This window comes from Ictalurus punctatus, chromosome 28 (assembly GCF_001660625.3).
Source record: "Ictalurus punctatus breed USDA103 chromosome 28, Coco_2.0, whole genome shotgun sequence".
In the NCBI taxonomy this organism is placed as follows: Eukaryota; Metazoa; Chordata; class Actinopteri; order Siluriformes; family Ictaluridae; genus Ictalurus; species Ictalurus punctatus.
Genome location: NC_030443.2, coordinates 4,059,617 through 4,077,425, shown reverse-complemented (window position 1 = coordinate 4,077,425; position 17,809 = coordinate 4,059,617). Strand labels below are relative to the sequence as shown.

Below are 17,809 nucleotides of genomic sequence, written 5' to 3'. Positions count from 1 at the left end.
TATATCTTTTCATGTGACAACACTGAAGAAATGACACTTTGCTACAATGTAATGTAGTGAGTGTACAGCTTGTGTAACAGAGTAAATTTGCTGTCCCTTCAAAATAACTCAACACACAGCCATTAATGTCTAAACCGCTGGCAACAAAAGTGACTACACCCCTATGTGAAAATGTCCAAATTGGGCCCAAAGTGTCAATATTTTGTGTGGTCACCATTATTTTCCAGCACTTAACCCTCTTGGGCATGGAGTTCACCAGAGCTTCACAGGTCGCCACTGGAGTCCTCTTCCACTTCTCCATGACGACATCACGGAGCTGGTGGATGTTAGAGACCTTCCGTTTGAAGTTGCGCCACGGATGCTCAATAGGGTCTGGAGACATGCTTGGCCAGTCCGGTTTAGACTTTTAGACCGGTTTAGACATTAATGGCTGCGTGTTGAGTTATTTTGAAGGGACAGCAAATTTACACTGTTACACAAGCTGTTCACTCGCTACTTTACATTGTAGCAAAGTGTCATTTCTTCAGTGTTGTCACATGAACAGATATAATCAAATATTTACACAAATGTGAGGGGTGTACTCACTTTTGTGGGATACTGTATACACACACACACACATATATATATACATATATATATATATATACACACACACATACAATTTCATGTCAATACATTAAACTAAAAATTTTTAATTTATTAACAGTGGGATGTCTACTAGTGAATAACTTCTTCATTATTACAATTCTAGTTTTAAGGGTTTTTTTTTTCCTTACTACATAAGAGGTAGTAAGTTTCCAGTTTTGAAACTTTTATTGAACCTCAGGTCGTATTCAGATTTGCTGGCTTAAGTCTAAAAGTATGTCAATATTTATACAAGGAAAGTTACACATATTCAGTGTTGGGTCACCATTATACCACTTGAGGGTTGGTTCCGAAGAGTTTGCCTAATTTTTCTTAAGAAGAAGTGTCCGAGACAGGGTTCTTTTCAGTAGCATCTAGACCAACGGCTTTAAACCCAAGCATTTATGTTTAATCCTGAAAAAAAAAAAAAATCAGGGATAGAAAATGCCGACTGAAGAGCGAACAGCATTTCTTTCTCATTTACTCTCATATGTAATGTAACATAAAAACATGAAACAATTTATTTACAAAAAAAAAAAATTATGCCAGAATAAGCCTCTGTTTTAGGTAAACTCCAAACTCTTACAAAAAAAAAAAGGTTAAATGAGCCACTACTAATCATGTCACTGTTTTGTTTCTGGCTCGTCAGGGGAATTTAACTGGCACTGAAGCTAATGAGGCAAGTTTTGCACACAGACTTAATCAAACCGATTAGATAGCCTAATTGTAGTTGCACTCAACCTCAATGAGCCCAGGTGTGGTTCTTCACAGGGCATTAGACACACCAGAGAAGGTCAAGAGGAAAGAGCAATGTTTGCTTCACTTGAGTTTTTCTTTGTGATGACTACTGAAGAAAGAAAAAAAAGGGGGGGGGGGGGGGGGGGGTGTTCTCGAGTAGAACCACTTTTCATGCTGAGAACACTTAAAATGTGTTTGCAATGATGGTGTTTAGACTTGATATGAATTAAATTATGAATTCAATTCAAGTGGGCCGTAAGCATTACAGATTAGTGCTCGGTCAGCTTATCCTTCGAACATTCACGAATATGAAATGTTCAAAGATAGGTGCTTTAAGCTCTGTATACGTGCAAGTTCCCATGGGTAAATATTGGCATAACGATTTGGACCTATGGTTTCTGTGGTTCTTCATTGCTAGGTTCGGTTTCTTACCCAGCTTCTTTCAGTTCCACCTTGTTAGGGTCCAGTTCCACGTACTTCTTCTCCTCAAAAATGCGATTGATGATGGGGCCCAGAAGCCTGTGGAGATACTGCATCCCGGCCACCTTCCAGCACAGAACAACATTGTGGCGTTTATTAAAAACTAACTGCATTCACTTGTCGCATGCAAAACTGCATATGATTCAGTTACCTTTAGAAAGGACTCCATTGACTTGGAAGCTAAAGAGTTGCTCCTGAATAAGGTGTTGGGTTCGGCTGAGGAACATCAGAAACAGTGGATGGGTTACTAACATGTCTCGTGTCAATCGGTTTTATCCTGAGTTATGTGCTGCTAATATATATATATATATATATATATATATATATATATATATATATATATATATACACACACGTACTATTCTTTTCCAGCTCCAGTTTGAAAAGCACATCCAGGAACTCCTTGATGAGTCCTTGACCCAGGAAGAGCTTCACCAGGTTAGTGGCTACTTCCTGTCTGTTCTCGGACGTCGTGGTCTCATCGATTAGCATGATCAGGTCAGGCCAGTTGCCCTATCGTGTACACCATATTCTTATGTTAGAGCGTTCAGTAAGACATGAAACTGTAGATGCACTGTTCCATGGCTGCGCTGTTCTATGGCTTACAATGGCTTTACAGTGGCATTCATATTATTTCATACTTTTTCCAGGAGACTAAATGAAAAGTCTCTTTTGTCACAGGTGTTCTAAATAATGTCCCATTAACACTGATCCAGACAAGTATGAAAATGAACCCCGCCCCCGTGAAAGCAAAATAAGCTCTGTGTAACGGTTTCCCATTAAAGTGACCAAATTGGCTACGCCATCCCATTGTAGTCATCAGACAAGCTGAAAGAAGTCATTTTCTAAAATTACTATTATAGCTACAGTGTCTAAAATTGGAATAAGAGCCTCTCTGTAGCGGGTTGTACATGGTAATGACTCACGTTGAGGTGAGTCTCGACGGACCGGCACAGTAATTCGGTGAGCGGCTGGTAATGGCTGGATGGCAGGACCGTCTCATCTCTGAGCCGCAGCTGCAGCCGCAAGGAGCCCAGAGTACCTCTTAGAGAGCCATTGAGAGAGAGAAACAGAGAGGTGTACTGACTCTGCAATCATCACAAAGCTCAAATATACTTAACCTTCAATATTAGCTACATTAAAAGTCAAGAGTTTTGCCACATTCCAAAAAAACCCCCAACAAAAACACGTTCATACGCTCGTGTAATACCATGATTTGTATTGCTTTTAGCTTACAATGAAGACTATAGAGGAAAAAATCCCCCCACAAGCTCTGACTCACTCAAACGGTTCCAGGAAATATGGCCAGAAGGACAGACAAACAATAATAAAGAAAATGACTCTATTACTGTGAATAAAACGGGCCATAAAAGAGACGGCTTTAACAGCGAGTGGGTAGATGGAGGTGTATAAAGCTGGCGCGAAGAAATCAACTGAAAACGAGCGCATAAAAGGAAAAACAATGTCACGGTCTGTAGGCGGCAGCTGCCGAAGGTCAGAGCAGCATCCGATCTGCTGAAGCTTGAGAAAGAATTGAACCTTTGAAGCCTGGTGCTCTGTTGGGCTCTGTTTGAAATGTTTACTAAAATGTGAATTGTAATAAAATAAAATAATAATAATAATAATAATAATTGTAATAATAAAATAAAGCAGCTGATGCAATATTATGAGCTTCAGCACACTTCTAAAATGATTTGAAATGATTTGCTTAATTTGCTAAGTCTTTACTGCATGGTGTTGCCATATGGCAACAATTCATTTATCTCCAATTTTTTTTTTTTTTTTTTTGCAATAATACAAAACTATTATTTTCCTGTTTAACTGGAAAAAATGGAGGCTTTGACATCAACATAATAATAATAATAATAATAATAATAATAATAATTTTTAAAAAAAAAAGCCATGTTATGATTTTCTGCAATCACATGGCATGGTGAAGGTAATCCTTGGAGCGCTCTCAAAATGGGATTCATTTTTCAACATTTAGGCAAAAGTACTTAAAGGAAAAATTGAAACATTATCTGAGACAAGGTAACATTTTTTTTTGACATTTAAACAAGTTGATATATTTGGAGTATTCTGTTAAATGGTAAAATGTCATTGTTGCCAAATGGCAAAAACACGCGATAATGGATTCATGAATTGAAAAACAGGCAACCCCCCCCAAAAAAACACCAGGACTCTCCAATATATATATATATATATATATATATATATATATATATATATATATATATATATATATATATATATATATATTTAATTTTCACAAAGTAAGAATGTTGTAATTTCAGACATTTTGCAACCTTGTTTTCTGAGCTTTGTGTTTCAAGACAAACAATTAAGAATTCAAGAGACATAATTAAAACGATACGTCATTAAATGTATATTTGAAAGATTATTAAAAGATAATACGTCACATGTTAAAATATACTACAAAACATGTTTTGGATCAGATTTTTGTATGTATTATTGAGTGAGTAAATCCATCCACATACTACGTATAGCTGTGATTCCTTGCTAGAAGATATCACTTTGACATGTTTGCTAGTTGGCAAAAACTCTGGAACTTGTAGTCTGGAAAATGCAGTAATTGGAATTGTAGTCTTATACATTTTGTGTTATTTTTGACTGTATGAAACTTTCCAGCGTTGCACATTGTTGCCAAACGGCAACAATTTATCAACTAGCCGCCTAAAATTCTTTAAATTGTTGGGTTTTTTTAAGATATAGTCCATAAAAACAGTTTTTTGATGTAAATGTAGGACTAAACATTTTCAAAAATTGTCCTCTGCAGCATATACACTTCCACTTCGTCCTATCCCACTGTGCCATTTTATATATTTACAGACAGAACATGCTGCAACGCCGGGGCTCCTATGATAAAATACCAGCCATTATTTTGCTCTCCTGAAGAGTCTGATCACATCCATTTTTCTTCTCCGGCGTGATATTTTCCCAGTGCCTACTCACAGCACACCCACGCTCAGCTCCACTCCATCACTTGCACTCCATGATCTCAATGCCAAAGAGGGCTATCACTTATGGGAGAGTGGGAGTTTTGAAGACAAATGAGCGTGTGCCAAGCGCCACCATCGGCAGCCAGTCGCCGAACAGCAGGCAGCAGATGGCGGGGCATAAAAAATAAAAATAAAAACAATCAAGAAGAAGACGAGGAAAAAGAGACTGGGGGGGGGGGGGGATAAGACAACAAATAATGACGGCAGCTTGACTGACTCAAGTATGCATCAAACAGGAAGGGAAAGGAGTAGATCATGAGTGCTTTGTTTTTTCCTTCGGAATTTTTTCCCCCACAAATGATTTCATTAGGATTGCATCACGTCACCAGAGACGGGATTTAAAAGCCAAACCCGTGCCGGTGGTTTGTCATATGTGCTGCAGAAATGGGTTTAAACATGCTATACTGGCCTTTGTATATAGACTTTAATATATAACTGGGCAAATCTGAAGCCTATACCCATACTTGACTATTACATTATGAATTTATTTAAAATGATATTTTATAACTTTATTTATCATTTCACATTTACATCATTTATATATGACTGATGTAGAAAATCATAAATGCCAAATCCGTTGTCCTATTTATTTATTTGTTTGATTATTTGTTTGTAGTAGGTTTTCTTTTTTTTACTTTTTATGTATCATTTATAGTTATAGGATGATATTACTGTCAAGTCAAAGGCCCCGCCCCCCCACCCACCCACCCAATTAAAAGAGCATAACTATCAAATCTATTGCACTGTTTATTTCGTTCTAGTATTTAAAAAAAAAAATATATATATATATATATATATATATATATATATATATATATATATATATATATATATATATATATTAATTTTACTTTTTATTCATCATGTCCAGGGCTGTTGTTATAGAAAATTAATCAACACCTTCTGACCACACTGTGCATAAGAGTGTGTGAATGCATGAATGAGCAGGTGGATGGATGATCTATCTGGGCTATAAACTCTGTCACACCGCCATGACATGACGTGTCCGCAAAATACTCTCCTCCTAATCCTTATCACACACACACACACGTGCGCCACATTCGTCATCACCGTGACCCAATCGCTATATTCTCATAAGCCCTGATATCACCCTAGTCTGCTTTATAATCCTCCTTGCATAAACACACATACGGAGAATGGAAAAAAAAAAAAAAAGTCCAGGGTTTAGCCGCGGAAAAGATTAACGCTTCCTAAGTGACATAACATGTATGTAGATATTTAGCTGTATTTAGACGTGTAGACAAGCAGGTTTTGAGGAAATTGTTTGTTTTAAGATATCTCAAGTCTCGAAATCTGCTAAATCTTCCTTTATTCACTCTTCCGTGTGGAAGCGGGCTGTTGGACGTAATGTAGATGCCATGAAGTGAAAAGCACTTACTCGTACTGGCTGTGTTTGGGTTTGTCAGGCCCCAGGCGAAACCAACCCTCTTCTTGCTGCGCCGACTGAAGCCTGTTGATGTTGAACAGGACCTGAGGGAGAGTACGAGACGAGACGTGACGTATCAAACGGCTCGAAAATTAAATGTCAAAGCAAGCCGAGGCAGAGACAATGATCGAGACGTTTATTCGCAGGGTGGGAAATTCGGTCTGACTGACTGTTTAGCCGGCCGACGTGAAATGGAACACACTGGAAGCTATGAGGGTTAAAAGCCCTAAAATGTGATCTCACACGAGTGATGAGGTTATATCCCATAATTGACGAGCCAAAATAAATCCAGACACAAATACGCCAACACAAATCATTGACACCTCACTGTTTAGTACTACATTGATTCAAAATGTAAATATGAACAGTACTGTAGCACCAAATAATCTTAATAATGGTGTATGGAATCAGCAGTGGCACAGATTCATCCTGGCGTTCCCCCAAAGCTCCATCACAAGGCCTTTAATGTTTACGGGCTTCATTATGATTTCTTCTTCAATTTCCATCCAAACTGCACCCATAACTCATGTGAATGCACTTGCACACTAATAATACAATCCTTATGACTTTGGCAATTACCAGAATACTGAAGCGGTTAGTAAAAACACTGGTATACAATTACAGTCAAAGTTTATACCTGTTGTAAAACGATATTGCGATACATATATATAGCACATACGCAGCAAATACACAAGGTCGCAGGGGAGCCTATCCCTAGGAACTCTGGGCCCAACGTGGAGGACACCCGGGACAGGGTGCCAACCCATCGCAGGGCACAATCGCGCACACATTCACACACTACGGACAATTTGGAAATGGCAATCAGCCGAGAACGCATGTTTTTGGACTGAGGGAGGAAACTGGAAACCCAGAGGAAACCCCCGAAACACGGGGGGAACGTGCAAGCTCCTTAGATGCGAAGCAAATGTACTAAACACGGAGCCGCTGTGCCCCCCATAGGCAATATCAAAAGGTGATAATCCATAACCAAAAAATAATAATAAAAACAGGCATTAGTTGTACAACCGGCGCCATCTGGGAAATTAAACAAGGCTCCGTAAGACACATAAACGCAAGACAAGGCTCTGCGAATGAGGACTGAACTCTGAACAGGCGTACACATCAGGGAAACAAACCAATGATAAGACAGGGGCGGAGACGGAAACCAAAACGAAGGAACATGGCCATAACGTAAACAAAACAAATCCCCTTTCCACTGGGAAACACGCCACATGCTTGAGAGAGGAATTCGTGACAATCTGTCATTTTCAGTCTTCATTATTGATTTGTCTTCACTAATAGAAATGGGTATTGAATGATGTTCCTCGAGGTTCCTCGTGATGTAATCAATCGTGCGATTGATTTCCGTCTCCTCAAAATGAAACGATCGATCTTGCATTCATAACACTCTCTTTCTGGAGAACCCAAACCTCTACAACTTCAGGCTAACTCAGATACTTTATTGAAGATGTGTGATCTTCAGGTGAGTGCTGTTAAGGGATAAGAGGAAAAAAAAAAAAAAGGTTCACAATAGAAAATGGTTCGCTCTGTTGTCAGGAGATCACATGTTCGAATCCTCACGATGCCACAGCGACCAACGGCTGGTAGTGTAGGGAGAAAAACCGGCCATGGGTGGGAGGGAACATATAGTTTCTCTCATGTCAATCACGTTGACACGAGCCGATCGTAGATATGTGTGCTCATGTATGCTGAAGAGGGAAGATAGGCACTTTCCTCTTTACACGTCTTTACAGGTCTTTGAGGAAGCACGTGTTTGCCTTCACCCTCCCCGGTTGGTCATGTGATAGTGGAGAGGTGGCTGGTGGCTGGGAATTTGGAGATAACCATATGAGTAAATGGTGGAAAAAATTACTATAAAGGTAACCGAGCCTTATTCTCTCTTCTATATAAAACTCGTCTACGTAAAGCCTTTCATCAATATTCCAGCATTGCTTAATAAAACATTTATGCAATACGTATGAAGGCCCAATATAGGTATCCTTCAAAGAAAGTGTTACCAGTGACTCCATGTTGAATTTTACATCACGCAAACTATTTCCGCTGCTATAGAGGTGCAAATGTCATGTATTTAGATAGAAATCATATACTCACTCTTATAGACCCAAAGTGTTCCCATTAATTAACTTAGATTATTTAAAAGTACTCTTATATAGTCACTGAATTCAAGCAGACTGAAGATTTATGAGTTACCTTTCCGAGGAAGTCGTTTCTGCTCACCAGGTCCCAGTCCCACACCTCCACGCTGAGCAGGCTGTCGGCCAGAGTGTCGTCCAGCTCGAACTCGAAACTCTCGTTCCAGCGTGGATAGCAAGACTTCTTCACCACCTACACAGCCACAGCGTTGTGTAAGACTGGCGTCGCATGAACGGCAACACAATTCAATCGAACGCAGCTCGATTACATCATCAGATGTGAGCCCAATGAGCTATTTATCTTCCAGAGATTAGCAAAAGAGACAACAATTAGCAAGACCCAGAGTTAATAAGTGTCCCTGATACAGATTAGGACGAGGCTTTATACAAAATGTAATGAAGAAACACTTTAAAATACAAAAAAAATATATATATATATGAATGCAAGCCAGCAAGGAAGGTATACTACCATTATACAAAACAGATCATGCTTACTATGATATTTGATATTTTTCCAGAGAACCAGGGAAAGGTTTGTTAATAATTCATAAAAAAAAATAATAATAATAATAATGAATGTAAATACAGAGGTATTGTGGACGTTTCCATTTTGTTTCTGTCTTATATTCATTAGTTCTTTACTTCTTGCATTCTGCTTCGCTTAATTGAATTGTTTGTTATTTATATCTTCCATTACTCGCTGTCTATCATTTTCCCTTTCCTTCCTTTCTTTTCTCTAGCTTTCTTTTCGTCATTCTTTCTTATTTGACCTTTTATTTACCCATTTTCTTTTGTTTTTACGTTATGTTTTCCTCACCTTCCCATTCCTTGGATCTTGTTACTTTTATTTCTTTCTTATATTTTTCTTTACTTACTTTCTATACCTCTCTCTCGCTCACTCTCTCTCTCTCTCTCTCTCTCTCTGACTGAACCTATTCAACTTTTGAGGTTTGGCTGTGGGATGAATGCAGAGGATGTAATTGCTTACTGCACTTTCGTGGGTTTTGCCATTATATCTGACTCGGACAAATGGATCCGACGCTCCGTTGCGGTCTTTTTTGGCCAGATCTCTAGAAAACAGAAACAAAACTACATTTGGACCAGACCAAAGCATTTCCATATCCAAAACCAGTACATACATAAAAGAGGATTTGCTGGTTAATGATACAACTTTTTTTTCCTTTACACATAACATTAAATGGCAACATTTGCCATCAAAGATACACCACTTGTGACATCACTATCGTACCGTTTTTTAATCATAGTCAGCCCAGTTTAAGTGACGGAACTCATCAGATTTTGAAATCTCACCTGGCCTCCAGAACTCGACAGCGCAGTTTGCGCGGCACGTCGCCGTCCCCCAGCAGTGAGATCTGCAGGTGAATCTCTCCCTGAACCTCCTCATTGGGATCTATCTCAGTCAGGTTCATCCAGCCATCTAGACCTGCGTATGGCAAAAACAATGAGATGCATATGCAGCCATACACACTGAAATTGTCGCAAGGTCATGCATATATACACATACAGCACTGTGCAAAAGAACCGCTGTAAAGCAACGATACCTTCAAAAATAATAAAAAAATAATGAAATTCACCGTTTCAACATTAAGGAAACACTATAAAGAGCAGTAAACAATAATAAACTAAACAACGTCAGTATTTGGCGTGACAGGAACTTGCTTGAAAAGATAATAGCTGGTCTCTGATGGTAATATGTGCAGTTTTATAAGGAAATTAGCTGGTAAGCCGGTTTTTCTAAGAGAATCTCCCCGAGTTCTTCTGGAGACTTCCATCATTATGTTCTTTTGTTGTCAGGAAAGTGGTCTATACCACAACAAATACATCCACTGATAGGGAAACAAGCATTCAACCATTTTTGTTTTGTCATTTATATACTTCCAGTGCATGCAAAATTTCACAACACAACGCTCTCGGAGTTGCAGGACGACCTGAGAGCAGCAGGAACAACGGCTACACAGAGAACAATAAGCAACACTTATATACACAGAGATGTGCTTCTGAAATTCACACGTGAATCAGAACTCTTCTGGAACAAAACATGAAACAAAAAATGAGCTCTTTGGCAATAAAGAGAGTAAGCTAATCATGTTGGGAGGAGAAAAAAAAAAAAAAAAGGTTGCTTTTAGAAACTCCAAAAAGTCCAAGAGGGACCCACAATGCATTGGGGAATTGAAGATGATTTGCTAAGAGAAGTGGATAAAAGTGAACCGCAATACTGCCAAGAACTAATTACTTCTTACTGCAATTGCCAACAACAGCTTTGCAACAAAGTACTAATGTTGGTAATTTGTGATTTGTGAATATTTTTTCCCCTATCAATTTCCTTTTTAAAAAAAAGTGCATAGGAATACATACTTATTTTGTTCATATTTATAAGTAAAAAGTCAAAAGGCATTATGCATGTAAATGTGAAGTGGATATACAGCGATCAGCCATAACGTTAAAACCACCTGCCTAATATTGTGCAGGTCCACCTTGTGCTGCCAAAACACAACAGCTCTGATCCGAGGTGGGGCCTCCATGGATCGGACTTGTTTGTCCGGCACATCCCACAGATGCTCGAACGGATTGAGATCTGGGGAATTTGAGGCTGGGTCAAGTCCTTGAACTCTTTGTCATGTTCCTCAAACCGTTCCTGAACAGTTTTTGCAGTGTGGCAGGGAGCAATACCGTTGCCATGAAGGGGTGTACTTGATCTGTTTCAGTAGGTGGTATGCGTCAAAGTAACATCCACATGAATTCCAGGACCTAAGGTTTCCCAGCAGAACATTGGCCAGGCCATCACACTTCCTCCGCCGGCTTGCCTTCTTCCCATAGTTCATCCTGGTATCATCTTTTCCCCAGATAAGCGACGCACACGCAACTTATCTGGCCGTCCACACGATGTAAAAGAAAACATGATTCATCAGACCAGGCGACCTTCTTCCATTGATCCATGGTCTAGTTTTGATGCTCAAGTGTCCATTGTAGGCGCTTTCAGGCGAGGACAGGGGTCAGCACGGTACGCAGCAAGCTGTGATGCACTGTGTGTTCTTTCTATCATCACCAGCATTAACGTTTTCAGCAATTTTTGCTACAGTAGGTCTTCTGTGGGATCGGACCAGACGGGCTAGCCTTCGCTCCCCACATGCATCAATGAGCCTTGGGCACCCATGACCCTGTTGCGTGTCGGTGTAAATTGCTATTATTTTGTCTTCTGGGAAACAAGTAAGCTTCTGAATGGAAGTACTAAATGGAAAAAATAAGAACAATTCATACCGACCATCCTGTTCAAAAATTTACATCCCCCTGGATCTTAATGTATCGTGTTGCCTTCTTGAGCGTCAGTGAATGTTTGCACCTTATGTAATAGTCGTGTACGAGTCCCTCAGTCGTCCTCCATGTAAAAAGATGGATCTCAATATCATATAGCCGCTGCTGGAAAGGAGTCAAATATGCAGAAGATTCTGGAAAAGCAAAGAATGTGCAGGACCTGGAGGATTTTTCTGAAGAACAGTGGGCAGTTTAACTGCTCAGGATAAACAATGGGAATCCATGAACTCTCACAATACTTTTTAAACAGTCGTTGATCATCCGGTATCGTCAGGTATCGTTAGCATCAGGTAACGACACACGGTATTAAAAATCAAGCGTATGTAAACTTTTGAACCAGTTCATTTGTGTAAATTCAGTCATTATTGTGTCATGTGGACTATATGTAAACATTTGTATTTTTTAACATATGTCATTTTTATTTATTATATATATATATATATATATATATATATATATATATATATATATATATATATATATATATATATATATATATATTTTTTTTTTTACATAAAGCGGAGCCCTGTCTAACAGAAAAAAAAGCTCTGTTGTAAGGTTCAATATCGAGCCCTCGATAGTTTGTCTAGAGATATACAATCACTGTACAATAAAAATAAATCTGACACCATATCAATTGCTCGGCGCCTCAGGCTTTAAGAAGCTTACTCGAATCGATTAATTCATGTCCGCAGCTCAACAGAAGACCTGCAAGCTTCGGCAGAATTACACGTCGGAGAAAATCAGAGCGAAGACCGCTGAGGAATAAGACTCTATAGACAGATCAGGAACTGCAAAAGCAAGGACGAAGACAGAACGCATCGTTACGTCGGCTCTTAGGAAATCAATCGAGCAAAAAAAAAAAAAAAAGATTAAGAGAAATGAAGTTCAATTCAATTCGATTTGATTGGTATAGCACTTTTAGAAATGGACGTTGTCTCAAAGCTGCTTTATATATATATATATATATATATATAAACACAGGATACAGATTTTAAGTGTGTGAATGTATCCCTATTGAGCAAAACTCCCTAAGATGATATGAGGAAGAAACCTTGAGAGGAACCAGACTCAGAAGGGAACCCGTCCTCCTCTGGGTAACAACGGATCGTGTGAAAGTAAAGGGAAGTTCATTATGGTTTTTACATGAAGTCTGTTTGTTGAACTAGTCCACTGTTCACTAAAGGAGATCTGAGTGCAAATTTGTATGTAGTAATTGCAGTCCCAAGGCCATCGCAGCGACCGTAGTCCCAGCAACCACAGCGAGAACGTCCATGTGGAATTGAGGTCCAAAACCATTTCCATGGTACTTCAAGCGGTACCGTCGTCAGCAATCTCCAGGTTGTAGCCTCCAGTTGATGAGCGATCCATCCAGAGGTAGGGCATCAGGATGGATCAGGCAGGTCCGGAGAGCAGAAAGGGTCAGGTAAACACAGGTCAGCGGGAGCTCAGTGGTTTCGGGTACTGCCTTAGTGACCAGAAGGTTCGAAGTTTAAATCCCAGGACCGCTACGCTGCTTTCAGACCTTTGATCAAGTGTGAATTCTGTATTGATTATATAACTCGCTTGCGGAATAGTGCGTACCAAATGAAGACCGAAGATTTCATTCAAAAGGAGACTTTCCTTTCATTCCATGAAAGTACTGTACATACTGTAAGGCGTGGGATAAGTAAGGAAGAAAACACCGTGTGATGTGCTGTTATGGGAAAAGAATCAACGGCAAGGTGGTGTGATGCAGCCTGACATGAAGCAGAGTTACTATTATAAGAAGAAGAAGAAGAAGAAGCCTTTATTGATCACATATACATTACAGCATAGCGAAATTCTTTTTCTTTGCATATCCCAGCTTGTCAGGAGGTTGGGGTCAGAGCGCAGGGTCAGCCATGATACAGCGCCCCCTGGAGTAGAGAGGGCCTTGCTCAAGGGCCCAATACTGGCAGCTTGGCACTTCTGATCAGTAACCCAGAGCCTTAACCGTTGAGCCACCACCACCCTGAAGTTGATTATTTCCCAATAACAGCAGTCTATTTTTCATTCCTCATCGACACAATGTGTTGTACTTTCTATCCATTTATAGTTACGTTTAATATTGCGGCTCGTCTGTGAAAAGTTTGCTCCGCATGTAGGGCCCTGTACTGAATTTCAGCGAAATCCTTAAAGATCTCTTTGTATATCCCAGTGGAAAAGTTGACCGGAGTTCTCCTCCCTATTAGTATTCCAAGTCAGCCTTATCGTGGCCCATTATGCCTTTTTTTTGCTCCACTGAGTAGCCTGAACGCAAATTGCATCCGGCCAAGCCTTGTCAATTTGACCATTTAGCTGAACGGAAAAAACACTTCTTTCGTTTTGCAAGCATCATTCCAGGGGGGTTTCAAACACGACGGTGATTTCTCAACGTGACGGAGAGAGGCATTCAGCGTTTGCTTTGAACCCGTGCTACATTAATGAGCTCTGCAAATTTACTCAATTACTCGCCACTGTTATTCGCCCAACATTTCCAGCCTGCGTCCCTGTGCGCTCGGGATCGGGGAAAAAAAAAAAAACACTGTAACGAGAAAAGACAACGAATTAAATTTCGCCCACTTCTTTTTTCTCATGGGAAAGCATGGCGAAACCGTTGTTTATTACACAGTCCTGTGGCTGAAGTTAAAGGGGAAAATTGGATTGAAAATCACTATAATAACCACCAGACGTGTGTGTGTGTGTGTGTGTGTGTGTGTGTGTGTGTGTGTGTGTGTGTGTGAGAGAGAGAACACTCAGACCACGAGGATGAGATTTAGTCTATCCAATTGCAGTGTTGGGAGACATGACATGACAGCCATAGTGACAGTCAGTATTGATCTAATGATCCCAGATCAGCTACAACAACACCAAATCACACACACACACACACACACACACACACACACACACAACTACGTTCACACACAGCCGAATAATTTACTTACAAGAGCTCAATCAGAAAATGAAGGTTCACATAAACACCTAAATCTAATACAAACCCACTGTACAAGTCTCTCTGGATGAGCTGTTACTATGGCAACGATAAGAACAAGTGCATTAACCTAAACCTATGGTATCAGCTACAGTATGTTCCAATCAGAATGAAGAATTCAACAGCGCTGTGGTATATCATGACGCACGTTACCTTGCTTACAAGCATGTGAACGGTCTGACTGTAAAAATGGACTTTACGTGACTATGTGATTCACTGACCTGGAACTGTGAGCTACAGCTTCCTTCTTCCTTCTCACATTTCATCCCGTCTCATCATGACGCCTGCGTCATGCTCCTTAACTACATCACTTTTCATTATCACTACTACTCCTGACTGCAGTCAGTCAATCAGGCGTCTGATTATTGGAGCATATGCCAGAGTTTTACAGAAGCTACCATATAAACTGGGTTACTCCTCACATCAGTGTCTCTGTAGGTGTCCCTATAGGTGGCACAGCAGGTGTAGGCTTAACCTATTAGAAGAGCCATTATGTGTGCTTTCAGGTCTCCTACTTGTAGGTCTCAGCTTCCTGGAGACGAGCTCAAGTCACTTGCTAGGCTCCAGCCGAGCAACCTATTCACACCCTGTCAACTGCGGCGTGGGGAGCGTGCTGCTATTTCCATGCCTTCCTCAACACGGCCTTCTCATTAAGTCGTAGCGGCGTGCCTTGGGAGGAAATGAGAGCACAAAGAGCTGTCTCGCTCCATGGAGAGAGCGAGGAGTAGAGAGTGTGCATATAAATGGCTGGTGCTTAAACGCACCATCAGGACTAGTGCGCTGTAAAACGGGCTCTGAATTTCCATTACATCTACACAAGTAACGATAAGAGGTTTGAACGGTCGAACTGGGTCGCGAGTCCAGAAATGAGATTTTAATCAAATTTGGCGCCACATACGAACACGGCTTGAATGTGAATGGAAAGAGTCGGATTTCGGAGCTGGATACGGGCTGCATCTCTGGTATAAAAGAAACTACGGCTGTATAGGAGAGAGAACACTGCTTATAGATGCCTGATACAGTATATTGTTAGTTAGTTAGTTCAACCACCGAATTCTTGATTCGGATTGGTCAGAGTGCGTTCGTTAATCTTCTCATACGTTATTGTTTCTATTATACCATCTCCACGTAAAATAAAAACCATTTGCAATTATTGACCTGGTGAAATGTCCCGTTTGTTTAACATGAAGGAAGGAGTCTCCAGTGTCAGGGCGTTGGAACATTCAGAGGAAAAGCTATTCCGTAAACGTTTTCTACTATGGGAAAGTCTTGAGGACTGTCGGTAACACGACGAGCTGCAATTTTATCTTGTTAAGATGTTGAGAGACAGAGAGAGAAAGAAAGGCTGATGTGGGAACGACCATTATTACTTAAGTGATAACAGGAACTAACTTTTCTCGCGGACCTTCCAAAACATTAAATGTAATTAGAAATGGTCAACGTTGATTATTTTCCTACTGTATAACGGCACAGCCCTTTTGTGTTTCCTTCCTAATTTAACTGTTACTACAGTATTGACTCTTTCGACACCGACATCCACATGATCGCTATAACAATTGACAAAAGGACTTCTAATCAACTTCGGAGGTTTCGGAGGTGTTTGTGTGGGGGATTTCGGGAACCATGGCAACCACATGATCTGAAGAGAAACAAACAAACAACAAAAAAAAACCAACAACGCAGGCCACATTTTTTACCATGTCGCATCATGAATTCACCAGTATAACGACTGAGACTTAAAGGGACTAATGCGACGTGTGATCGACTAACAGGTTCTATTTTGCATTACATTTCCAGTGATCGTGATAAGAGTTTCAGCTGGTATTTCGAATGAGAAGAATGAGAAAACAACTTGAGTTATTAGACACACCCACACACACATACACACAAATACATACACACATACATATATATACACATGTATATACATATATCCCCCACCACAGGACCTTTGCCCTGTTGGTCCCATGTTCTGACGCAGGTTCAAGCGACGCAAATCTTTGTTAAAGCACGCAGTGACTAAGGTTCTCCTCTACTCGAGATAATGTCAGCTCCCGCAACACCCTGTGACTCAGTTGCCTCTGTCTGTAGCCTCCTGAACATCAATTGCAGGCTCAAGCCCTGCCCCTGCATGAGTCAGCCCCTGCATGAAAGCTTAAAGCCTCCTGGTGGGACTCGGTTACTAAACTATTTGAAGTTTACGGCACTTCAGAGGTCCGCTTCTCTCAGGAGACAGAGGCTCGTATATAGAAACATAAACAACTGACGGTCGAGCCAAAACAATAGGCATGACCTATGCCGTCGATCGGAGCTCTATGACCTCTGTGGATCTGTTTAGACAGCAGGGCAAATCGGATTTCTGTGTTGATCAAATTCGGATCAAATTCGTTTGTTTATTTGGACTGTAGTTGTTTTTGCATGAAAATTGTTGTAACAGTGGAGGCATGCATACTCCGAGCGGAGCAAGATAGCCAAGGTCAGCTAGTTAGCTATTTACCAAACTCAGAGATTTGTACGTGGGTTATTGTTTTTCGGCAAGGGCGATGTCAGGGTTCTGAACGTCCATGGTCACAAAAACTATAGGGTGCTACAGTTAGGTCAGGTCCTTGCCTGGTCTGCCTCCATGACGTTTTTCATCCATTCGGTCTTTCAATACTGCCGTTCACATTAAAACCTCTCTCAATTGACAAAGAGGTTTCAGACGATCTTGTGTGGGAGATTTGCGGCACCGTGGCAACCACATGAACTGAACAAAACAATGCAGGCCAATTTTTTACCATGTCACTTCAATATGTATATTATAAAACGTATACGGATACATTTCTATAGATATAAAGCTGATAATTGCTTAATGTTGATTACTCTATTATTGCTACACTTGCTGCCTATATAGTTGTTGCCTTGAACGAAATGAGGTATAAAAAATTCCAATAAAATCTATTTCAAAGAAATAAGCAAACAATGCAAGGCATTTTGCAATCAAATTATATAACCCCCATATTGTGCATCTCTACTATGT

At 40.2% G+C, this 17,809-nt stretch overlaps 1 protein-coding gene across 1 annotated transcript in view; it reads right to left on the bottom strand.

Annotated features, from left to right (window-relative positions):
* The window catches only part of rasa4 (RAS p21 protein activator 4), a 34,512-nt gene that overhangs the window by 9,763 nt on the left and 6,940 nt on the right, over positions 1–17,809 (bottom strand). Inside the window, exons 5-12 of the mRNA XM_017460614.3 lie at positions 9,774–9,906; positions 9,451–9,532; positions 8,521–8,655; positions 6,262–6,353; positions 2,769–2,886; positions 2,202–2,355; positions 1,994–2,058; positions 1,795–1,907 (exon numbers count right to left, since the gene is read on the bottom strand). Of these exons, the coding sequence (XP_017316103.1) occupies positions 1,795–1,907; positions 1,994–2,058; positions 2,202–2,355; positions 2,769–2,886; positions 6,262–6,353; positions 8,521–8,655; positions 9,451–9,532; positions 9,774–9,906 (892 nt within the window). The remainder of the gene's footprint in view (positions 1–1,794; positions 1,908–1,993; positions 2,059–2,201; positions 2,356–2,768; positions 2,887–6,261; positions 6,354–8,520; positions 8,656–9,450; positions 9,533–9,773; positions 9,907–17,809) is intronic.